Genomic DNA, 25,922 nt, shown 5'->3' on the forward strand with positions numbered 1-25,922 from the left:
ACATGGACCATTATATTGCCCCCAGGCTTAAAATGAGCTCATTATTGTAACAGAATATTATATTAGGTCGCCAGGGTGGGAGATGGGTGCTATTATTTTCTTCTTAATAATAATAATGATAATAATAACAATAACAATTTTCACTTTATTTTTTGTGGGGGGGGATTGGTCTGTGTCTTCTTTTACAACATGACTGATAGGATATATGTTTTACATGATTGCACATGTATAACCTATATTGAATTGCTTACCATCTCAGGGACAGTGGAGGAGGAGAGAATAGGAGAAGTTGGAATTCAAAATTTTTAAGAATGAATACTAAAAATTGTCTTAACATATAATTAGGAAAAAATAAAATATTATTAAAAATAAAGCCATTAGCAGGAAAAAATAATTAGCATTTATGTAACTTTATGGCTTGTAAAGGACTTTATGAATACTATCTCATTTTGGTCTCGCAACAACCTTGGGAGGTAGGTGTTGTTATGATCTCATTTTACGGATGGGGAAGCTGAGGCATACAGAAATTAAGTGACTCGAGCAGGGTCATACTGCTGGTAAGTGTCTAAGGCTGGATTTGAACTCAGGTCTTCTTGACCCCGTCTCCGGTGCTCCATACATTTAGCTGCCTCTGGTAATGCCTTTTTGCCTTTTAACCCTCATCTTTCTAAATACAAGACTTTGCTTTGCAAAGTAATCAGATTGAGCTGTCCCCCTCACTTTAGAGGTTTTCAGTCTCAAAATAATCACCTTGACTTTCATTCCTACTCAGGGATCCTACCTCTCAGGGGACATCAGAATCTGGCTTTCAAAGGGTCCTTAGGTCTCCTACAAACATTTAGACTTTATTGGCATCAAATATAAAATAGGCTTACTTAAGGCATTGTGGTTGCTCATTCATTTCAGTTTTGTCCGACTCTTTATGACCTCATTTGGGGGTTTCTTAGCAAAGATACTGGGGTGGCTTGGCATTTCCTTCTCCAGTTCATTTTACAGATCAGGAAACCGAGGCAAACAGGTTTAAAGTGACTTGCCTAAGGTCACACAGCTAGAAAGTATCTGAGGCCAGATTTGAACTCATGAAGATAAATAGGCTTGATTCCAAGTTAAGTGTTCATTCCACCGCATCACCTACCAGCCCACTTAAGGTATTACCAAACATCAGAATTCCTAACTGAGACCTTCTTACTTTGTAGCTGTAGTCTGATTTTGAGTTAGACTTAGAGGGCTCATAGATCTAGACCTGGAAGGTATCTCAGAGGCCATTTAATCCAAACAACTCATTTTACAGATGAGAAAACATATTCAGGGATATCAGGTGATCTTTCCAGGGTCATACAGACAGTAAGGGCTAGAGGTAGAGTTTGAACCCAGGTCCTCCAATTCCAGAGCCAGTGCTCTGTACACTGTATCATGTTGTCCTGTGCTCGTCACTCAGTCAATAAGCCTTTTATTAAGTACCTACAACGTGCCAGGCACTGTGCTGGGGATACAAAGAAAGGCAGAAAATCGTTCTTTCCCTTGAGGAGCTCACAGTCTAATGAGGAAGACAGCGTGCAAACAACAGGCATGGGTGAAGGCCCTTGGCACCAACAAGGCTAAAGAAAGATATTTCCAGGCAAAAGATGGTAGCCAAAGCTCCGCATCCCATTGCTGTACTGATCTCTGATCTTCTTCATCAGGATTTGAAAGACACCAATGTGAAAAGTTCTTTTAAAAGCCATTAATGTTCCTTTGGCATAATGTTACACGTCTTCAGAATAGCATAATAATCATGAGTTTCATGCATATAATATATCCCAAGTTTCATTCATTCTCACCATCTAGTTGCCCAATGTGAATGACCCTCCCCTGCTTCTATAAGCCAAGAAGGGAATGTTGTTCAGTCATATCCAACTCGTCATCACCCTATTTGGGGTTTTCTTGGCAGAGATACTGGAGCGGTTTGCCATTTCCTTTTCCAGATAAGGAAACTGAGGCAGAGTTAAGTGACTTGCCCAGGGTCACACAGCTAGTAAGTATCTGAGACCAGATTTGAACTCGGGAAGATGAGCCTTCCCCACTCCAGGCTTGGCACTCTATCCACTGTGCCACCTAGCTGCCCAAGAAGGAAATGGAGCTTTCCAAAGATGTGACTCTAGCATCCTTTCTCTAGTCCAGTCCAAGATGTTCTCAAATGTTTTTGATCCAAAAAAACTAGGATAGTTAAAAACACAGGAAGGATTTTTCCCTTCACTTTTGTATTGCTAGTATTAATTAATCTGCCAGTTACCAGCTTAACAAGTTATTTGCCTTCATAGCTGTTTGTGAGACCTTGGGCCAAATTCCACTGACTAACCCTTGTAAAGAATTGACTCTAATTGGCCGCCTCCATTAACCAAGACTACTAACAATTGAAAAGGCTACAAGGGAGAAGGGTGGCACTAGATATAAGCCTTGAAGGAAGAGAAGTATTGATAATAATAAAAAATAGTAGCTATTGTTTATGTAGTGCTCACTATATGCCAAACGCTGTGTTAAGTGCTTTACAGATATTATCTCCTTTGATCCTCACAACAACCCTAGGAGGTAGGTGCTATTATTATCCCCATTTTACAGATGATGAAACTGAGACAAATAGAGGTTAAGTGACTTGCCCAGGGTCACACAGTTAATAAGCGTCAGAGGCCAGATAAGAACTCAACTCTTCCTGACTCCAGGCTTGGGACTAGCTAGGGACACTTAGCTACCCCAAAAAGCAGAGGTCGTAGATTGAGAAATGGAAATAACCTTAGAGGTCCTCTCTTCCAACTCTTTCATTTGTAAATGGAGAAACTGCATCCCAGAAAGTAGAAATTATTTTCCTAAGGCCACATGGATAGAAAGCACCATGTAGTAGTAAGAGCTATGATTGAAGCCTGAATAGGAAGTGCATTTCAAGCATGGCGGGTTCCATGTGCCAGCTCAAGTGGTGGGAGATAATACTTAGCTGAGAGAGTCACCAGTGGACTAGTTGAACTAGAATGTGGAGAATGTGAAGGGGAATAATGTGAAATGAAGCCAGAAAGATGTTGGCTCCAAATTGGGGGGGGGGCGCTTTCAGAGGCAGGACCAAGAAGGTTACATTTTGTCATAGAGGCAGTAGGTAGTTACCAGTGATTTTTGAGTAAGGGAGGAATGGCAGTCAATCCTATCCCTTGGGAGATTTTTTAGCAGCTGTTTGAGGGTGGATTAGAAAGGAGAGAGACTGGGAAGAATTAGGGGGCTAATAGAAGAGTCTAGACAAGAGAACAAGAACGCCTGACCTGATGGGGTGGCTGTGAGAAGGGAGAGAAAGGGACAGAGGCAGAATAAGTTGTGGAAGTAGAATGGGTTTAGAGAAGGGAGTTCCCTTTTGTGTTAGAATGTGGTGTGTAAGAGGTAGCTACTACCTTTAGACTTTGGAGTTATTGTGTGACTAACGCTACTACTATTGGGCGGCTAGGTGGCGCCATAGTGCACAGAGCGCTGGACCTAGGGTCAGCAAGACTCATCTTCCAGAGTTCAAATCTTACTAGCTCTGTGACCCTGGGCCTATCACCTGGTCCTGTTTGCCTCAGTTTCCTCATCTGTAAAATGAGCTGGAGAAAGAAATGGCAAACCACTCCAGTATCTTTGCCAAGAAAACCCAAGATGGGATCATGAAGAATCAGATATGACTAAACAACCGCTAATATTATAGAGAGTCAGTCTAAGGTAGTGGACAGAGTACTGAACTTGGACCCACAAAGATGAGTTCAAATTCCATCTCAGACAGTTCTTAGCTGTGTGACCTTGGATAAGTCATTTAACCTCTTTGAGCCTTAGTTACTTCCTATGGAATACAGGGACAATAAACAACACCTACATTACAGGGTTCTTGTGAGGCCCAAAGGAGATAATCCATGGACCGCACTTTGCAAACCTCACACTATATTAATGTCAGATATGTTATTTTCAAATCCTTAGGATTAATCACCCAACGTGAGTGTGCTGGTTCAGGCTGCATTAAGGTCCTTGATTCTCTGTGGGCCGCCCTGCGGCGTTCTGACGGATCAAAAGCTCAGATTAGTCCTTGGCTCTTAGTTGCCCTGGGTGCCGTTGCCTTTGGTATTAGTTTTTCTGGAATGCTGGGACCCCAGGAGTGGTTGTGGGCATTTGTTCCCGTAAATTCACTTTGACTTAACAAAACCACCATTAGCAAGTGAGCGTTCCCTGCCGGCATATTCTTTGGCACGGCCTCCAGAACCCGAGAAAGAAAGCCAATCTGCTTGACTGACAGCTTGGTGTATACCTTTCCATCTGGCTGGATTCTGTGGAAACTCTTCTCCCTCTTTCAAAGATTGCTATTGATCAATGTCATCGGCTCATAGCATCATAGATTTAGAGTTGGACCTCAGAGGTCATCTAGCCCAACAACCTCATTTTTATAGGGGGAAGGGAATAAGCATTTACATAACACCTGCTCTGTGTCAGGCACTTTCTACAAATATTGTTGTTCTTGTTGTTCAGTCGTTTCAGTCCTGTCTTATTCTTCATGACCCTTCTTGGCAAAGACGCTGGGCTGGTTTGCCATTTCCTTCTCCAGATCATTTGACAGATGAGGAAACTGAGGCAAGCAGGGTTAACTGACTTGCCCAGGGGCACACAGCTAGTAAGTGTCTGAGGCCAGATTTGAAATCGCAATGATTCTTTCTAACTCCAGGCCCAGTACTCTGTCCGTGCTGCCGCCTATCTCAGTGCTAAGAGCTTTCTGCAAATGTCATCTCATTTGTTCCTCACAGCAGCCCTGTGAGTAAGGTGCTATTATTATCTTCATTTTACAGTTGAGGAAACAGGCAAAGAGATGTTAAATGGCTTGCCAAGGGTCACACAGTTGATAAGTGCCTGAGGCTAGATATTTTTTTCTCCCTTTATATTAGAATTAATTACCCAATTTAGATGATTATAGAATCATTGATGTCTCTTATGTTGGGTAATTATCTTCCTTATCCTAGTTGTGTGAGTCCTTAGATTATATGTATTTAGTAGGTGTTGTAATTTTGTTTTAAACTTTAATAGCTTTAAACTGCACTAAGATTTTTGGGACACCCTATGTAAAACACACACACACACACACACACACACACACACACACACGGTGCGTGGAGTGCAGAAAGGACTAGCACCTTTGGTGTTCACCTGTGGCTCCAAGAAGCTGTAGCATGCACAGCCACCACACCCCAGTAAAACCATCTTGGCAGATGGACTAAACAAGGTTGAAGGCAACCAAGGGGCTTCAAACCCTTTGGTGAGTTAGGGGGATGTCTACCACAAGCATGTGAAGACTTTCCTTGGCAGGGAAGAGTAGATGAGAACAATTTGTCCCGATCACCATGAAGGTGGCTGAAGTATGCACTGCGGAGCACTTAGAGCTTGGTCAGACATTGAAAATGCCAAGGTCATCCACTGCATCCTAGGCCATCACCAGTCATCTTGACTTTTATCCTGCCACTGGACTTTGATGACTAGAAGAGATAGTAACAATGATGACCATGCAGCTCTGCGTCACTTAAATTCAATTCACGGGCAAGTCAAGACATCACCCATAATGTCTTTGGTCCTCTTAGAAAACAAAGGGCAAACAACAACATACATATATATTTATATACACACACATACACATACATACAGAAATCTATTGAGACATATAGAGTATAGTAGGTGATTAATGTTGGTTGAATGAATTGGTGAATGAATAAGAATAACTAGGTTTAAGCACTTCTGCAAGTTTTAAAATTCTTTGAAGGGAGGAACACTATCATTTCTGTCCTTGTATGTCACATGTTTGGCATTTAATAACTGTTCATTGAAGAGCAGCTAGGTGGTTCAGTGGATAGAGCTCCAGGACTGGAGTCAGGAAAACTTGAGTTCAAATCCAGCCTCAGACGTGAACTAGCTTTGTCACCCTAGGCAAGTCACTTAGCCCTGTTTGACTCATTTTCCTCATCCGTAAAATGAGTTAGAGAAGGAAATGGAAAACCACTCCAGTGGCTTTGCCAAATAACTTGAAAAGAAGAAACATATTTGTGACCACTAGAGTGATTTTTTTAAAGGCTACCAGACTAAAGTTGGGAATTTGCCATTTAAACTCTTAACTGGATACTTGGAGATGGCTCTTACCTTATACTATAGCATAGCTAGTGTTTCTGATTGGGAAGGGGAATCATCTGCTGTGATGTATTCATAAAATACCCACCTTCAGGGTCTGGATAAAACAGGCACCCCTTTTCTACTTAAATCTTTTTATGCTTTTCCATCTACTTGGAGTGGAACCTATCTTTCAAGCCCCAGCTCAAATAGCCAGCCCTACCCCCCCCCATGTAGTTGCTCTGATGATTATAGTCCAGTCTATCCACTGCCCCACCAAGCTGCCCCAGGCTCTTTGTCTTTGAAACAAATGAAACAACCTTTCATATTCCAAGTCTTACTAGTTCCTTTTGGAAGGGAGAAGGAAGGCAGCTTGGTGTAGTTGAAGATATGACTTACAGTCAGGAGAGACTTGGATTTGAATTCTAGCTCTAAAACTTACTAGTTGTATGACCTTAGATAAGTCATTTTCTATTTCTGAGCCTGGGGTTCCTCATCCATAAAATGGGAATACTAATGTAAACAATAATTTTTTTTTTTGCTTTACAAACTTTAAAGGAGCTCTGTATGTATTTTCACAGAGGCTATCAATTAAAGTCATTTAATTCACTTAAGTAAATATTAAATATCTACTATGTGTGTCAACTCACTAGGCAGCTGGGGTATAAGAAGATGGAAGAACTATACAATTCCTCCTCTCAAATCTAAGAAAGGAAGATGCAAAATATTAAGGTTGTTCCTGTCAGCTGTGTCCAGGTTAGGGAGGAAAAACCCTCTTGTTTTTCACTGATTTTAGTTACCCTTCTGAGTGTTACTCATAAGCATCTATGGAGTCACCAACTTAATAGCCAAGTTTCAAGAACTGGAGCTACTGTCATAACATAAGAATGAAAGCTCATTTAACTAAGGCACAGTATCCCTGAGGTAAGTGCATTTCCATTTAAAGTTATGCTCTTAGCTACTTTACCTGATTTCTCCTGAAAGATCAATGAAAGGAAGTCAATAAGTACCTGCCATTTTCTTTGGTCCCTTGTTCCACTTCAGGCCAATAATTGGCACATTTACTTTGCAAACCCCTAAATCAAAGAGAGGTAGGTTAACTGGAATAGTTAAAGATAATGCAGTTGTGTAATCTGAGGAGTCCTTATACTGTTAAACACCTTTGAGATCATCCTGTTCAGCTTCTACCTCATTTTAGAAGTGAGGAAGTTGTGGGCTGAGAAAGGTAAGATGATTCTCCTAAGGTTGATCTTAGTAGGAGTCAGGGCACTTGTAATTTTAGGTCCAGTGTTTTTATAATTAAATTATATTTTTTTTTCAATAAATGAAAATTTGCCTTTTCTCTCTCTTCTATTTTTTCCCTCCCCCAATTGGAAGAAAAAGAAAAACAAAACTCTGATTACAAACACTTATCATCGAACAACACAAATCCCTGCATTGGCTATGTTCACAAACATCTTGTCACACTCTTCACTCTTGAGTTCATCACCTCCCTTTATCAGGAGGTGAGCAGCACGTTTCATCACAAATCCTCTAGTATCATGGTTGGTCATTGTTGCTCATCAGAGTTCCCAAGTCTTTCAAAGTTGCCTTAACAATCTTGTTGTTATTGTATAAGTTGTTCTTTTGGTTCTGCTCCCTTCACTCTGCATCAGTTCATATAAGTCTTCCCAGATTTCTCTGAAATTGTCCCCTTCATTTTTTACAACATGATAATACTGCATCAAATTTATACCCCCACTCATATTTGGAATGCTCTCCCTCCTCATCTCAAATGCTTTTATTAAGTGAATTTGTTCTGTGAAATTTGCATTCAGTGAAAGGGTGGCACATAAGAACCTAGGGGGCCACATGTGGCCTTGAGGCTGCAGGTTCCCCACCCCTGAGTTAGGGAAATGGTAAAACAAGGGAGCAAAAATAAGTTGGAACAAATTCACTTAATAAAAGGATTTGTTTTGTAAAACTTGGACTCAGTGGAAAGGCCACACCCAAAGACCTAGAAGGCCACATGTGGCCTCAGGACTGCAGGTTCCCCATCCCTGCCCTAAAAGAAAGCTGAGTAGAAGGAAAGCAGGCCATACTATCCCTTGCCATCCCTCCTCTCTCACAGTGACAGACTATGGACACTTTAAAAAACTGCTGTTTCTGAAAATGGTATTGTTTTCTCAGTACGTGTATAGCTGTGTATTAAAATCCAGACGGCTGGTCGAATCTGTGCCAGTTCTGCTTACTTGGATGCTAGCAATGAGACTGAGAATGGAGTGAGAACAAACTCAGAAGGGAAGCAGATGTAAAATATTGAGGTTTCATAAACTCAGTTTGGATTTGCTATTGCAAAATAGCTAGGGGTTTGAGCCACATAAAGAGAACTAAAAGGGGAAAGAAAATAATGTTTGGGGCCAGATTCTTCCTGAGACTGGAAATGATAAGGAAACTTAGGCTGTAGGCTGGGGAAATGTGGGTAATCATTTTCACTTTTAAACCACTGGCAGCCCCTTTTTGGGGGGGGAGGGGTGATAGATTGGAGTCTTTAAAAAGAAAACACACCCTTGAAGTAGGAATGAGAGAGAAAGCCATGACTTCATCAAAGGAATAGTTCCCTCATCTTCACCTTCAGAGCAGTGACAGTTCAGCCAGTCTCCTTTACCAACTCATCCAGCATCTTATACATCATTCATTCAGTCAAGAGTATCAAGTGGAAATACAGGGTTAAACCAGAGACAGGAAATCATACTCAAGAGATCCAAAACTGGAGTGAAAGGGCTGCCGAGAACAAGAGGCCAAGGTCAAGGAAGGCTTTTATATTAGAAGAGCATCACAGGAACAGGTCAGGTTGCTAACAGGTTGCTGTGAGACACCTTCTGTACTATCTCCCCAACCTCACCTTACCATCCTCTTTTTTTAAGCAGTAACATAACCCCCACCCCTTAGTCTGGTGCACTTGGGATTTAAAGGACCGTTTGCTAGAGTATCTTGTACATCCCAACAGCCAGCTTGTTTTTGGGGAGGCAAACAGGCAGAATGGGAGAGCTTCCAGACCCAGACCAAGCTGAAGGTCAACCTGTAGGTACAGCCTGCTCCTTGACTCCTAGAATGGACCCCTCTCAGAAATCCCTTCTGGTTGCCCAAGCAGCTTCATTAGCTTTATCTGTTGGCTTTTCTTGGGCATAAAAGCCATGAGGGCTGCAATACAGCCTCCCCCACCCCCAGTAACTGCACTGTTGTTTGTATTTTCACATTAAAGTACTATCTGCATAGTACTTTATACTTTACAGAGCATTTTTTAATTTAATTTTTTCATTTAACAAGTATTTTTTCTCTGCCACCCCACCACTGAAGAGAAAAAAAAAATCCTTATAATAAGTATGCATAGTCAAGCAAAGCAAATTCCCACATTGACCATGTCCAAAAATATGACTCATTCTTCATCTTGAGTCCTAAACGTTTACTCTTTGTCAGGAGGTTGGTAGCATGCTTCTTCCTGGTTTCTCTGAGATTGTGGTTGGTCATTGCATTGATCAGAGGTCTCAGATCTTACAAAGCACTTTTATAGATATTTAATCTTCAGAGGTGGGTAAGGGCAAAATAGTGCCAGGTCAGCTTTATAGATACGGTTAAGGATAACAATAAGTGACACATAGCTTTTTTTTTTTTAATTTGCAAGGTATTTTATCTAATACTGATTGAGGTTTAGGAGTATTTTAGCTGGGGAGGATCTCCAGCTAAGCTCCTCTCTCTGCCCCTCCCACCTTTATGTGAACAGGGCTACTCTTTCCCTACTCCTCTCTTTCATGCCTGACTCCTTCTAGTCACTGACCTCTATTCTGGGAAGGAAAGTAGGTGGAAGTCTTTCCTTGAACCCCCAGTAAGAGTGGAACCTTAGGGAGGAATATTTCCTGAAGCCATCGCTTGTCAGGGAAGCAACTCCAGTCTTCAGTCTTCTACCTCTCAAAGGCTTCTCTCTCCAAAGGAGTTTTTGGGCTCATTTTGTATCTATTTGTGGTCTAGATTTAGTCTTTTCCCTGCCTTGGAGGACCTAGAATAATAAATGTCAAACAAAGTCTCCGGTTCCTCTTGAGTCCTTAACTGGTAACCCCAGATGGACTCCCTTGCTCTGTTATGGGAGCTTTTGCCTAATCTTGCCAGGGCCCAGGCCTCCTTTCCCCTTGCTGCCAGTTTCCTCACCATGACCTTGTGCACATCTGTCCCCATCCCTCCTTCCATTTTCCAAGATCCTTCTGTGTGTTGGCTATTCCCACTAGAATGTAAGCTGCTCAAGGGCAAGGACTATCTCATTGGTATTTGTATTCTGGTTAGTACGGTATCCATAGTAAGCACTTAAATAGATGCATCTTCTATCTATCTTTCTATCCCATCGATCAGACCCATTTATCCATCCATCCATCTATCTACCATCCATTTATCTACCTACCTACCTCCTTTCTACGTGTTCTATCATAACCTTATTCTCAGCTGCTTTTGAGCAAATAAAAATATATACATACTAGGAATGCCTTAGTTAACCATAGCCCTGTCTTAAAACTGCCTTTTTGAGACCAGGTAGAAAGAAATTTAGGGTTAGGGTTAGAAATGTAAAATAGGTTTTGATGAAACAGAGATTTTTGGAATGGATCCCGCTTTTCTCTTCTCGCAAGATTTCTGCTCTTCCCCTCCTTCAGGATGGAGGGGAAGGTGGCTATCTTTCCCAGAGTAGCCATGGCCCCGGGGGTTGAACAAGGTTCGCAAAGGCTCAAGTAGAAAGGATATTGGGAGCTTGGGCTACTTTCTAGTGACTGGCTATTATCCCATGTGAGCCTAACAACAACATAAAGCAACAGTAATCATAGCTAACATTTATTTACCGCTTTCGGGTTTGCAAAGTGCTTTACATATATTACCACATTTGTCAATAAGGAAACTCATGCTCAGAGAGGTAAAGTGATTTACCCTGGTCAAATACCTAGTAAGTATCAGAAAATGAATTTACAATCAGATCTTCCTATAAGTCTGTGCCACAATGTATCTACCCAACCATAATGGAGGCTCATCAGATTTAAGTGACTTACCCAAGGCCACACAACTAACAAGCAGAGTTAAGATCAAAACTCAGGTCTTTTGGCTCTAAAACCAATGATCTCCCTCCTGTGGCATAATAAACCATTGCTTTCCGTATCTCAGAAGGGGCTGCTACTTGTGACCAAGTCTTTCTGCACACCATATAAGACTGTTTGCTTTGTTTGAATAATTTGTCCTTGTCTGTGAATTCTACCTCTTGGGTCCTTCCAATGACCTTCAAAAAAAAACAAAAATAAAAAACCAGCCAAGTCATATCTGATTGCTATGCATTAGGTTATTTCCTTAGTCCCTGGTGTTCTCTGTTAAGCAACAGCTTACAGGGACTGGGAAAGGGTATGACGTGAGGAGGCAAAACATAGACTCAGAATAAATATCAATTGTATGAAGACCCTGTGTGTGCTCAGAATTGGGTGAACTGGTAGAAAAACATAACATTTTGTTTATCAAAATTTTATTGTATCAAAATTTATTTTGATTTTTGCTTTTAAATTTTATTGTATCAAAAACTGCTTGAAAAATCACTTAATTTTTTTTATTATGAACTAGAAAATCATCAATTAACATGAACTTTCCATATACAAAAAGTCCAGGGGAAAAAAAGGATTTGTATTAAAAAAAAACAGCATCTATTGGAACACACTTTTGAAAAAAAAATCAGATATTTTTGAAGCCTGATATATTTATGACACTGCTAGGCATGTGATGGGGGGTGCTAAAAGGATTACAAAGAAAGGTCCTTTAGCTCAAGGAGAGCCTACACTGTTCTTTTTAAAAAATGACCTTTTCTTATTCTGACCTCAGAAAGCACTCTCATATATATGCTCTTATTCTAAGATACTCTGCATTATAGTTATTGGTTTTCATGTCTCACTTTTTGTGACCCCATTTGGGTTTTCTTGGCAAAGATGCAAGAGTGGTTTGCTATTTCCTTCTCCAGCTCATTTATAGATAAGGAAACTGAGGCAGACAGGATTAAATGACTTGCCCAGGGTCACATAGCTAGTAAGTGTCAGAGGGCTGGATTTGAACTCATGAAGATGAATCTTCCTGTTTCCAAGCCCAGTGCTCTATCCACTGGACTACCTAGCCACCCTTCGAGAGTAGATTACCTCTAAGCAATTTGCATAAAAGGAGGAAGCTATTTAACCTGAGAATTCTGGGATTCTGAAGTTCTGGATTCCAGAGATTGGAGGAAATATGGCATAACCAGTACATCTTTGAGGATGAAAGGGAGTACCGTTCTGTGACAGGTAAGGGAGAGCTATCGAGGAGTCTTTGGCTGTCCAGACATCTCAAAGCAGAGGACTGAGATGGAGGGAATTGCCAAATAAAGCTCAGCTCTTTAGCCATCTTCCCCTAGATACCTGTGTGCCCACAGACACAATAATATTTTCAACTGTTTCCTATTTGTATGTTCCTTAATTCCCTCTGTGAACCTTGGTGACTGTGGAATGCAGAAGGGACAGCTTGGTTTTTTTGGTTTTTTTGTTTTTCCCTCATTAGAAGGTAACCACCTTATGGTCATTTAGCCCCTTCCATTTCCTCAAGAGTTTTTACCTTTCTGGGTTTCTTTTGACTCTTGTATTTAAACTTCAGGTTTCCTGCTCTGTTGTGGTCTTTTCATCCTGAATGCTTCAAAGTCTTCTGTGGTTTTTAAGGTCCATTTTATCCTGTGTAGTATTACCCTTAGCCAAGTGGGGAAAGCTGTTCTTGGTTGTGTTTGTCATTTGCCTTTTGGGCTGTTGTATTCCATGACCGTCTCTCCTTTTAGAAGTCGCAGCACGGCTTGGTGTGGCAAGGACCTCTGGTTCCTTCGTACTTGAACCCTTTCCTTCTGAATGTTCATAGTATTTGGAAGCCCTGGATTCTGACAGTGACATTCCTGAGTATTTGCAGTTTTCGGTTTCTTTAAGGAGGTGATCAGTAGATTCATTCTATTTTTACTTTGTCCTTTGGTTCTAAGAGATCTCAGTAAGTTTTGTTTTTTTTATATAAATTCTTGAAATATGATGTATAGGTTTTTGATTTGGTCATGATTTTCAAGAAGTCTGATCATTCTTAATTTATCTAGCCTGGATCTCTTGTCCAGGTTTGTTTGTTTGTTTTTTTTTTATAGTTGATACCTTACATTTTCTACTTTTTAAATTTTTTACTCAATTTATTCTCATATTTCTTCTTTTCTCATGAAGTCAGTGAATCATGATAGTAACATTTGTTTTTCTTTTTAATTGGTCAATTATTTAGGTGAGGTTTTCCATCTTCTATTTTAAAGTATTCATTCTCCTTCTGTTTTTTTTTTCCAGAGCTTTTATTTCAATTCTATTTTTTCTTTTTTATCTCATGCTTTATTTCTTCCAACCATTCTTGTAGTCCTTGTGACCAAGCCTTTTTTTTTTCCCTAGCTGATTCTACCGGTATTTCTCATGGTGTGGTATTCTTTGTCTGAGTTTGCCTCCTGGGTTTCTCTCAATTCTTAGCATCAGTCACTTAGAAGTGCCTCTTCTTGTATTTTTTTTGTTTATTCCTATTTTCCCTCCTGCAGCCCCTTTCCCAAAGCTTTCAGGCTTCAGGTCTCTTTATCAGGGTTTGTGGTGGCTTGCCCTGTGCAGCCTCTCTCCTAAACACTTCTGGCTTCTCACCATTCCCCCCCCCCCCCCCAGTTTTAGAGTAGCTGGAGGTGCTTACGTTGGATTTTTGGTTTGATTACTATTTCATCTGTGACCTTCTTCAGCTCTTCATTTCAGTGTACGTGGAAGAGCTGGGCTTCTTCACACCTTTCTACACTGTCATTTTAAATAGAAGTGTTATGGGAAAAGTATTCCCACTGAGTTCATGATGAATAACTGCTGTTGAATAATTATCACAATGCAGAAATTCTAGAGGTTAAAACCTATGGGTTTTGTTTTGTTGTTGTTGTTTTTTATGAGAGCTCAGAAAAATAACACTGAATGCTAGATGGGTTCTGACAAAACTTCAACAGAGTAAGATTGCATCAGAGAGACAAAGAAGTAATTTTTGACATAAGGCAATCTCGTACATAGGGGCAGCTAGATGGCACAGTAGATAAAGTGTCAAGCCTGGAGTCAGGAAGACCTGAGTTCAAATGTGGCCTCAGGTACTTACTAGCTGTGTAACCGTAGGCAAATCACTGTTTGCCTTAGTTTTCTCATCTGTAAAATGAGCTGGAGAAGGAAATGGTGAACCACTCTAGTATCTCTGCCAAGAAAACCCCACATGGGGTTACAAAGAGTAGAACACAACTGAACAACAACAAATCTTATATATCCTTTTCTCTTAGACCATAAAAATCACGCAGACCTCTAGTAAAAATGACGGTTACATCCTGATTTTCCGAAGTTCAGACTTACAGGGGACTAACTGAGAGGGAAGATGTACGTGTCACAAAGATAACTATAGAGTCTGAGCCAAGGGGCATCTCACCACAAATAAAGCAAGTTAAATTACTTTGGGAAGCCATAACTCCCCTTTGGCTTCTTATCTCAGGAATATATCAGGTTTCAGCCAACCTTATAATCTCCTAACTAGGAGAAATGGCTCTAAATTCAAATAATTAAAATTATCAAAAATTCCCGTAACAGAACTAAGGGATGAGTTCTGTTGTTCAGTCTCTACGGATAATCAAAGGTCTGGGTTGTTGAGTCTGGGTTACTCAACTGCTTTAATGTTCTATGTGAAGGCAAGTCAAGAAGTTTGTGGTGGAGGGAGTGCTGAGGTAGAAGAAAAGACTCCATCTGGCTTTGTCTGATCACCTGTTAGTTTTTCAATGATGGGGGTAGGGGAGTAGGGAGGCCAGATGGGGGAGCCCCCTGAGGCCAACCCTATTTTGGTCTGGTTTTTGTTTTGTTTTATTTTTTATTTTTTTAGGCAGTTGGGGTTAAGTGACTTGCCCAAGGTCACACAGCTAGTAAGTGTCAAGTGTTTGGTCTGAGACTGGATTTGAACTCAGGTCCTCCTGACTTCAGGGCTGGTGCTTTATCCATTGCCCCTTTCATCTGGTTAAGAGGCAGGAGAAAAGGTACAGGGGCCTCAGACCAAGCACTTGACACTTAGTAGCTGTGTGACCCTGGGCAAGTCACTTAACCCCAATTGCCTAAAAAAAAAAAAAAAAAAGAAGAGGAGAGGGACAGGAAGAAGGCACTCACCAGCAAGCCTTCTGGGGCCAACTGCTCACCAGATCCCAGTGGTGGAAGAAGAAGTGACCTTATTAAGATCACTCAGGTTGTTGTTGCTCAGTTGTGTTGACTAACTCTTCGTGACCCCATTAGGGGTTTTCTTGGCAAAGATACTTGAGTATCTTTCCTGAAGTACATTTATTTCTCCAGTGGATTAAGGCAACCAGAAGTTAAGTGACTAGTCCAGGGTCACACAGTTAGTGAGTGTCTGAGGCCAGATTTGAGCTCAGGTCTTCCTGAGTCCAGGCCCAATGCTCTGTACACTGAGCCACAGCTAACTTTTATATAGCTGTAACCAACATCAAATAACAAAGATCATAAGATAATCTCGAGTGGTATAGTGTTCAATGTAGTATCATAGGTTGTATCATAAAATTTAGAGGTATCAGCGGTCTTGGAGATCTTTTATTCCAACTCCCACTTTACAGATGAGGAAACTGAGGCCAGTTACATGCTCAAGGTCATACAGACCAAATTATAGGCTTTCAAGGTGTCAGAGCCCTTATATTTCCAATTATCCTTTTAGTCTAAATATTTCATTTTGTAGATGAGGAGATGGGGCCCACAATGGTTAAATGGCTATTTGAGGTTATTCAGAGTACAGTCAAACCCAGGCCCTTCTAAGACCTAATTCTATTTCCCTTCTTCTATTTATCTTTTAAAGGCCTTCATAACCCAGGCACAAACTACCTCTTCAACCGTATTTTACACTATTCCCCTTTTGTACCTTATAGTTTAGATACACTGGCCTTGTTATTCCTTAGACAGGCTTTCATAGACGGCCAACAGTAGGTCTCAGCCCAATCCTCACTTGGTCACTGTTTGGACCCTGAATGACTCAGAGTGAATGTAAATAGCAGTTGTTTCTGTTTAGGCCAGAAACCCTGAGAGTCTCTCCCTCCCAAATGATTTTGGTTTTTTTGGACTAGGTAAAAGAGGCCATTCTTCATTTCTTACCTAGCCTTAATCACTGAATGCATGTTGCCTTAGTCAAACTGAGGCCTGGGAAAGACCTTAGCTTAAAAAGGCAAAGCTCTCCCACGCATCCCAGGCCATCTCTAGTCCTCCTGATCTATAACTTGCCACTAGACACAGATGGCTCTGGAGTAGTAAGTGAGGCTGGTGACTTTGCAGAGCCCTCCTTCACTTAAACCCAATTCACTTGCAAGTCATGACATCACCTTCCTGATGTCATTGGTCTTCTTCTAGGACGAAGGACAAGCAACACCCAGGACTCCATCTCTGTGACTTTTTTTTTTTTTACAGCCTGTGCCTGACCTCCATACTCTGAATGTACTCCCACCTCACCCCTGCCTTAGAATCCCTTATTTCCTTTAGAAGTTTGCTCACCAGACACCTCCTACATGAAGCCTTTCCTGATCCACCCATCTCCAAGGACCCCACCCCAGTCACCTTGTATCTACTTTGCATATACTTTTTAACATACGTGTTTTTCTCACCTGAAAGAATATAAGTTCCTTGAGGATAAGGATTGTTTTGGTTTTGTCTTGCTATCCCCAGAATCTAGCATGATGCCTATTACATGTCATGTATTTCCTAAGTGTTTGTTGGTTGATGCATACTAGGAAAGCACACACACAAATTAATAAGGCAGAGCAAGGATGAATTAGTGCTGGTAAGTCTGGGAACCATTCATGGAGGAGGTATGATTTAAGCTGGGCCTTGAAGAGTGGCTAGGAGTTTGATAGAGAAGAAATGGGATGACATTGCAGGTGGAGAAAACCATGTGAGCAAAAACCTGGGAGTAGGACACTTCCCCTTTACCCCAGCTTTGCCCTGTCCAGACAGATTCTTCAGTGTGTAGCTTCTCCTCCACCCCTCACAGAAAGAGGCTTAAAGGAGCATGACATGATTGACAGACAGGAGGAAAAGAGGGTGGGGTGCTGGAGGGTGAGATTACGCCTTTTAAGGTCTGTAGGGGATTCAGTCTGTTTCAGTGGCTGATCCTTGATGGAGACAGCTCTTACTGGCATCTTGGGACCAAGAAATCAATAAGAAGATTGCCTTGTCATCCCAAAGCACCCAAGTCCTTCAATACTGAATCAGACACACCCAGACATCTAGAAGCAGTCAAGGCGAATGTTCTATGGGATACGCTCCAATCCAACCCCTGCTACAAGAAAAATACAAAATATATACAAGATAATTAAGTAGAAGGTAGTTGAGGGAGGGGAGGTTACTAGTAATTGGAGGGATCATAAACAAGAGCTTTGTGGAGAAGGTGCGACGGTTGCATATTGAAGGAAGAGAGAGATTTTATGAGGTGGAGGTGAGAAGGGAGTTGATGGCAGAAATGAGGGATGATCAGCTCAAAAGTTAGGAGATGGCGAATGGAATGCTGTAGTATATAAGGCTAGGAAAGGCTAGTTTAAAGTGCTGAGAGAGATGTTTATTAATAAATAATTATTGGGGAGATCCAGGCTTTTTCCCTGTCCTGTTTCCTTGTTTAAAGCCCAGCCTTTGAAGGGCACTACTCACCTCCACCAAAAATTTACCCCGCCGAGACCATCTTTTCTAGGTGAATCGATAGATTCTGGCCCTTTGTGTTTTACTCAGAAATGTCTGGAAAAATGTGGATCTCCATTTTGTCAGATAGGTGATATGGTTAAAGATAATACTCTATGAGCAAAACTGAGTGATCCCGGTTATGTCCCCCAGCCCCTCATTAGAATAAACCCCGCCCCTCATGATATTCGTTCTTTTCATTAGTTATTAATCAGTCAGAGCTGATTTCCACTCTCAGGAACACCCACTCTTCCGAGGGCATATAAGTGTTAAGTGGGTTCCATGAGGGGTCTTTGGTCTAAGAGAGGCAGCCGAATGACCATCCTTTTAATAATATACTAGCATTGTTAATAAAACGATTAATGACCCAGAAACTATGTCTCCTGAACTTTTTATTTGTCATAGCACACAGCAGAGAACAAAAGAAAATTTAGAAGGAAGCGCAAGTTAGCTTTGAAAACAATGTATAGGGGCTGCTAGGTAGCTCAGTGGATAGAGCTCCGGCCTTGGAGTCAGGAGGACCTGAGTTCAAATGCGGCCTCAGATACTTGTCACTTACTAGCAGTGTGACCCTAGGCAAGTCACTTAACCCTGATTGCCATACCAAAAAGAAAACAATATGTAATATATGTTACACAGATTTTCAATAAAAAGTAAACAGTGGGAAATGGAAATTCATGGTTTTATATTGTGCCGAATATATGGAAATGTTTTTGGGTTTTTTTTGCCTTTTTCTATTTAAGTTCAAAATGAATAAAAATTTAGAAAGAAAGAAGGCCGATTTATCTGGACTGTAGAATTTGGAAAGAGAAGTAATATATAATGAGGCTGTAAAGAGAGAATGGGGCCAGGTTGTCAAGGACTTTAAAAGCTAAGCATAGCGGTTTATATTTTAGCCTAGGGACAATAGAGAGCCACTAGAATTTATGGAGTAGCCAAAATTTATGGAATTTTGTTGTAAAATCTATGCTAAAGGAAAATTATTTTGGCAGCAATGTACAGGATGGATTGGTGTAATGCTATATGTTCTGGAGGCAGGGGGACCAATTAGGAGGTTATAGCAGTGATCTAGAAAGATGAGAAGCAATGTGGATGTGAACAAAGATAGAGGCTGTGTGAGTAGGGGGAAATGAGTAGGATGAGAGAGAGGTTGTCGTCGAAATTGTAATTTTTGGCAACTCATTGAATATATGGGATGAGGGGAGAGTGAAGAGTGGAGGATAATGCTGAAATTATGAACTTGGGAGGCTAGAAGGGTTCTGGTGCCTTCTACAAAAATAGGAAGTTTAGAGGAGGGATAGATTTTGGGGGAGATTTTGAATTCAGTTTTGGACATGTTGAGTTTGAGATTTCTCTAGGATATCCAGTTTGAAATGCTTAGTAGATAGGTGGTATTGAAGTTCAGGAGAGAATGGGATTGGCTACATAGATGATTGGGAGTGATATTCATAAAGATAATAAAACCCATGAGAGCTGGTGTGTGTGTGTGTGAGAGAGAGAGACAAGACAGACAGACAGAGACAAGGAGAGATGGACGGACGGTGGGGAGAGACAGAGATGAGAGGGAGACAGACTGACAAAAGTAGTGGGAGAGGAGACAGAGATAAGAGAGGGGGAGAGACAGAGAAAAGGGGCTAGGGGGGAAGAGACCAGAGTGGGGCAGGAGAAGAGAGAGAGAGAAGAGGTTCCAGGACAGATAAAGCTTTGGACAAACACAGATTTAGGTGGTGTGATATGAATGATGAACCAGCAAAGAAGATTGAGAAGGAGCAGTCAGACACATAGGAGGAGAAAGAGGAGAGAGTAGCATCAAGAAACCCAGAGAAGAGAAAATGTGCAGAAGAGACGAGTTAGTAGTCAAAGGCAGTCTATAGGGCAAGAAGGATGAAGACTAAGAAAAGTGGCCAGGTGGATAGAGCTCTGGGCCAAGAGTTAGGAAGACCTGAGATTGAATCCTGCCACACACACTTAATAGGTGTATGACCTTGGATAAATAACTTAAAAAAAAAACTCTGCCTCAGTTTCCCCACCTGGTAAATGGGGATAATAAAAGCTTCTACTTCCCGGGGTTGTTGTGAGGATCAAATGGGATATTTCTGAAAGCACTTTGCAAACCTTGAAGTGCTATATAAATGCTAGCTATGATGATGACAATGAGATGGTTGGTAATTTTGAAGAGAGCAATTTTAGTCAAATGAGGAGACTGGAAGCCAGAATGAAAAATGTTAAGGAGTGATAGGAGAGGAAGTAGAGGCAATGAATTTACACAGATTTTTTTTTTTAGGAGTTTTCCTGAAAAAACGAGAAATACAGAATGTTGACTGTAGATAGATGTTCAGTTATATCCAACTCTTCATGACCCCATTTGGGGTTTTCTAGGCAAAGATTCTGGAATGTTTTGCCATTTCCTTCTCCAGCTCATTTTACAGATGAGGAAACTGAGGCAAACAGACATAAATGACTTGCCCAGGGTCACACATGTAATAAATGTCTGAGACTGGATTTAAACTCATGAAGAGGAGTTTTCCTGACTTCAGGCCTGGGACTTTGTCCACTTCACCACCTAGATATCCCAATATATGTAAAAGATATTACAATAAGTAATTGTCAGGAGGCAGCCAGGCGGCAAAATGGCTAGAACACTTGGCTTGGAGTCAGGAAGACTCACCTTCTCGAGTTTAAATCCAGCCTCAGACATTTACTGGCTGTGTGACCCTGAGCAAGTCACCTAACCCTGTTTGCCTTAGTTTCCTCATCTGTAAAATGAGCTGGAGAAGGAAATGACAATCTGCTTCAGTACCTTTGCCAAGAAAACCCCAAATGGGATCATGAAAAGTCAGAGATGACTGAAATGACAAAACAACATGTTTTCAACAGTAGCATTATCCATTTTAAAAGTATGGCATTTTTTGTAATTTTTGCAGAATATTGACAGATTGCTTTTTTTTTTTTTTTAAGTGAGGTAATCGGGATTAAGTGACTTGCCCACAGTCACACAGCTAGGAAGTATTATATGTCTGAGGCTGGATTTGAACTCAGGTCCTCCTGACTCCAGGGCCGGTGCTCTATCCATAGCACCACCTAGCTGCCCCCTCAGATTGCTTTCCAAAAAGATCACACCAGTTTGAAATTCTACCAGATATGGAGTTGTTTCACCACAGCCTCATGACCACTGAGATTTGTTATTTTAATGACTTTTTCCAGTTTCATGGGTGTAAAGTATTTCAGCATTGGTTTAGTTTGCATGTCTTTATGCACTAAATTTTTCAAATTGTGCTTTGTTGTACTTTCTCTTTTGTAAGTTGCTCATATCCTTTGACCATTTTATTTATTTACCATTTGGGATTGGGTATTGTCCCTGAATATATTTTCAGAACAGTTCATCATAAATATCAATCTTAGTTGGTGATTATATTCAGGATCTAAAATGACCTTCAAATATATTCGGTTATCGGGCCTAAAGTTACAGTTCTTGTTCATTGGGCAATGCTGTTATTTTAAACATTCAGTATGTATGTATATGTATTCATGTGTGTTTAGTGGAGTTGTTCTTACTAAACTGTTGTCTTTCCTGGAATAGCACCAGCCTGATTCCTTTTCCAGGAAAATATCCACTACATAGTAATTCCAGATGCTCGAAGTGCTTTGGGTGGAACCCTGTGATTCTTTTGTGTTGAAGGCCACCCAACATTTTTCAACAGTCCATACATAAGTAATTCATTAGTAGGAAATAAGTCAATCATTGGATGTAAACTTTTTCAGTAATTTTTTTAAGGGTGTACCAATCTCCAGAACCCTTTATGGTAATATAAAGACTATTGAAGCTACTTTTGTTTTTCTAGACACCCAGCATTGATTTGTCTTTAAAGTAATTGCTATTTTGACATTAAACACTTTGGAAATGATGAAAATGTCCAGACTTCTTAAGTTTTCTTATGAGTAGATATAGGTCCCCAGAGTTTGCCTGAAGCTTGTTTGGTTGAGACACTTGATTTGTATTTTTTTCCCTTTCCTTTACACGTTGAGTATAAAGCACCCCCTCCCTGCATTTATTGGGCTCTTACCTTAATTTTTATTTCCCTGCAGTGATCTGCTTTAGAATTTCCTCTTCCCTTATTAAAAAATATTTTTTTTTTATTTTGGCACCATGAGTAGCCTTACCATAAAGTAAAAGTCTTATGATGATTTAAATATTCCCTATTATTTGTATGTCAAATTGTGTGAGGTGAAGTTGGTGTTTAGGGGGTTTGTAACCGGGATTGAGTCCTGTGAAATGACCTTCTTTCAGGTTGTCTCTTAATGTATTTGATTGTATTATATCTTCTAGGTATGGATGGATTTTTAAAAACCAATGAGAGACAAAGATTAGCCAAGGAAAGAAGAGAAGAACGAGAAAAATCCCGAGGTAAGTTGTGTTTTGGCTATTTAGGCTGGATGGAGAAGAGAGAGTGAGCCTAGATGAGAAATTGAAAGAATTAGAGAGAGCCCTAAGGTGGTCCTAGACATGAGTTTCTATGGAGCCAGGAGCCTTTTTTTTTTTGCCCATTTTGTATCTTAGCAGCCAGCATTATGTGTTTCTCCTGTTACGAAGAATAGGAGTCCAGAGATGTTTTTTGTGGGAATGGAAGAAAGCTGTGTGTCAAAAGGCATTAGGAAGAGAGCCAGAGGAGAGGGAGAAATTAATCAGGAGAAAGAGGAAGGACATGATTGGTAGAAATAATAATCTCTGCTGAGTAAGTGGATGGATTGGTGCTCTGAAGAAGGAAAGCTCATCAGCAGAGAGTAGTGAGTACGGGCATATACAACACATTTCATTAATAACTAAGCATTACTTTAAAAATATAGTCTTTAAAAACATGTGACACAAAATGCAAGGGTTTTTGTTTTGTTTTTGAGATATTAGGCTTTGCCTGAGCATGCCCAGCACATTCTGTTCATACCCCGTAGGGAAGAGAGAGAGAGATTTTTCACTATAGAGAATCACAGATAGTTACTGAGGGGAAAGATTGAAAAAAGAGACATGGCCCAGATATTTTCTTTCTTTTATTTTCAATTACCTTTTTTTTCAATCAATGAAAATCTGTCCATTCTTTCCACCTTCTTTTCACCTCACCTCCTCCTCACTGAGAAAGAAAAGAAAAAAAAACATTATATGGTTTGGACCAGTTATTTTCAAACCTTTGTTGAAGAGAATTATGAAGAGGAAGAGATAGAGAATCCAGAATAAGAAATATAAGAATTGTCTTGTGGTAGGTCTAAGAGAGAAGTGTGGTTCTTGGCATGTAGGGCTCAGTGGAAGGGGAGAGAGTGAATTTGTGGTGGGATTTGGTGTTTCTTCCTTGACTATGGCATGTGTCCAGGAGGGGGAAAAATTCAATTCAATTAAGCAAACAAAACTTAAATTAAAAACAGTTAAGAGATGGGGTGGGCTAAAGGGATATGATACAGGTCTTCAAGTTTCTTTTGTACATGGAAGATAGTAAGAAGTAAAAGTATCATAGTCCAGGGAGGAAAGGTAATCCTGTACAAAAGAGAGGAGATGTGGGGGGAGTGCTTATGTGCTGTGTGTGTGGGGATGAGGGAAAGGTGAATCTTGTACCTCTAAAAATCAGTAAGGATGATTTGAAAGCTCCTGAGATCAAAGTCAGGTCTGTTAGGTTCTGGGAAAAAGGAGGCAGTGTAATGTGAAAGAAGAGGAAGTTTGGATTTGAGGGTCTAGATCAGGGGTGAGGAAACTGTGGCCTTCTAGGTCCTTGGGTAGGCCTTTTGACTGAGTCTAAGTTTTACAGAACAGATGCTTTTATTAAGGGGGTTTATTCTGTGAAGTTGGGATTTGATCAAAGGGCCACACTTGAGGACCTAAGAGGGCCATCTGTGGTTTCGAGGCTGCAGGTTCCCTACCCCTGTTCTAGATTATGATTAAGAAAGACTGAGGCTAAGGAATTTTTGGTGGTGAAGTTCAAAGTATAGCTACACCATTATATGGGACAAACTAAAATAAGTAAGTATTGATAGAGGTAGAAGACTTTTAGTCTGGAATTTAATTTCTTCAAGTTCATAGAAGAGTTACCACTAGGAAATTTCTCTACTGAGGCCTATAGTTGCAGTAATGCAACATAACTTTAAGAGTGTCTAGTGCTAGTATCCTGAGAGTCAATAAGGTTCTGCTACCAATATGATGCTGGTATATCTCTTAACCTCCTTAGGCCTCAGGACCTCATCTGTAAAACTCTCTCTTTTCCTCTCATTCTCTCCTCTCCACTTTCCCTTCTTTCCCCTAACCAGCTATGACTTTTGAAGGAGCATTACTGAAGCATATGTTTAAAATTATTTATTATAATTGTTACCTATTTTATCTTCCCTATTGTTAATATTGCAAGTTGGGCCATTCATAGTCCTCTCTCCTCAAATTAGCCTAAGTTAAAGTGACTTTTTATACATGTGTCACTCAATTTTTTTTTTCTGTTACTGAGGCCCTCTTTGGGGGAAAAGATGGTTCTCCACTTTTGATGGCAAGGAACTTGCTGATAGAAGTATTTTGGGGATCATCTGCATACATGTAGAAATTTTTCATGATGAGGGTAGAGGACCAGAAAGAGTGAATCAGAAATCGAAATGCTTATAAGAAAGGAAAGGCATAGGAAGTAAGTAAAGTAAGAAAAATGCAACAAAGAACCATAAGTGAATTAGGGAGAAAGTGAGTTAGTTGGTTACTGAATCATGAAAATCTCAGCCCTCCTCTCCTCCTCCTAGATTCCAGCATTCTGATTCAGTGCTGTGGGCCACATTGCACATGTGTTGTTTGTCCTTACCTTTGTTAGGATTCTAGTGAGATCTAAGGCTATTTTGGTTATTTTTATACTTTGTTACAAGCACTATGGCAAATTGCCTGTTTTTGTTTTTGTTTTTGTTTTAATTGGTGGTGGTGGTGGTTTTGTTGGTGTTGTTTTTCCTAAGCGGCCAGAGAACAGCAGATCCTAGAGAAAGAAAGAAGAGCTAAACTCCAGTATGAAAAACAAGTTGAAGAGCGATGGAGAAAGTTGGAGGAACAGAGGCAGAGAGAAGACCAGAAGAGGGCTGCTGTGGAAGAGAAGAGAAAACAAAAGCTCAGGGAGGAGGAGGTAAGATTTACCAGGAAGACACAGCGGGGAGGCCTTTCACTTACTAGAGACCAAGCAGTGCTTAACCTGCTACTTCTAATTCTTCCACATCGTAACCGGAATTCCTTGGTTGTATTATATCTCTCACGTACCGTGTAGATAGAGAAATAAAGAGATAGGTCAAGTGGAGTATAGATAAGTCTAAAAAGCATTTACTTAGTGCCTCCTGCTCTTTGCTATGAACTGCACTAAGCGCTTAGAATATACAGAGAGGCAAAACAAACAGTCCCTGCCCTCTAGGAGCTTTCAATCTAAATGGGGGGAAACAATATACAAATAACTGCGTACAAATAAGAAATGTAAAGGTAAATTGGAGGTAATTTTAGAGGGAAAGCATTAGCATTAAGGGAGCCTGGCAAAAGTCTCTTGGAAAAGGTGGGACTTGAAGGAAGCCAGGGAAATTAAGAGGTGGAGACAAGAAGGGAGAGGATTCCTAGCATGGGGGACAGTAAGTGAAAGTGTCCAGTAGTCCTGAGATGGAGTGCCTTGTGACAGGACTTCTTAATTAGTAGATAACTTTATGAAATTGAATAGGAGCCCTGGTGAAAAAATGGAATTTTCTTCTTTAAGTCACATTTGAAATTGCATATACTTAAATTTTATTATAGTACTTTGCCTCATCATTCTCTATCCCCCAATTACCTTTCAAACCTGTTTTAAAATTGTTTATATGAATAATTTTATATTTTCAGAGTTTGGTAACAGAGGGCTGCGTTAGAGAAAGTCATCTGTTACTGAAGTTTGAAAATATATTTAGAAAACTTATTTAAGCTGTATATTTATTTAACAAGAGTATGGCAAGGATGTACTCAAAGGCTTATGTTGGGTGATAATCTTTCTT

The 25,922-nt window shown here is 40.5% G+C and overlaps 1 protein-coding gene across 3 annotated transcripts in view; it reads left to right on the plus strand.

Moving 5' to 3' along the window:
- Window positions 1–22,250: 22,250 nt before the first annotated feature.
- The window catches only part of MAP7D2 (MAP7 domain containing 2), a 68,773-nt gene continuing 65,101 nt past the window's right edge, over window positions 22,251–25,922 (plus strand). For all 3 annotated transcript variants that reach the window (XM_027867554.1, XM_027867561.1, XM_027867567.1), the window contains exons 1-2: window positions 22,251–22,326; window positions 24,879–25,042. In XM_027867554.1, coding sequence (XP_027723355.1) covers window positions 22,251–22,326; window positions 24,879–25,042 — 240 coding nt within the window. The remainder of the gene's footprint in view (window positions 22,327–24,878; window positions 25,043–25,922) is intronic.

The sequence above is a fragment of the Vombatus ursinus genome, unplaced genomic scaffold (assembly GCF_900497805.2).
Source record: "Vombatus ursinus unplaced genomic scaffold, bare-nosed wombat genome assembly UNPS02001419.1, whole genome shotgun sequence".
NCBI lineage: Eukaryota > Metazoa > Chordata > Mammalia > Diprotodontia > Vombatidae > Vombatus > Vombatus ursinus.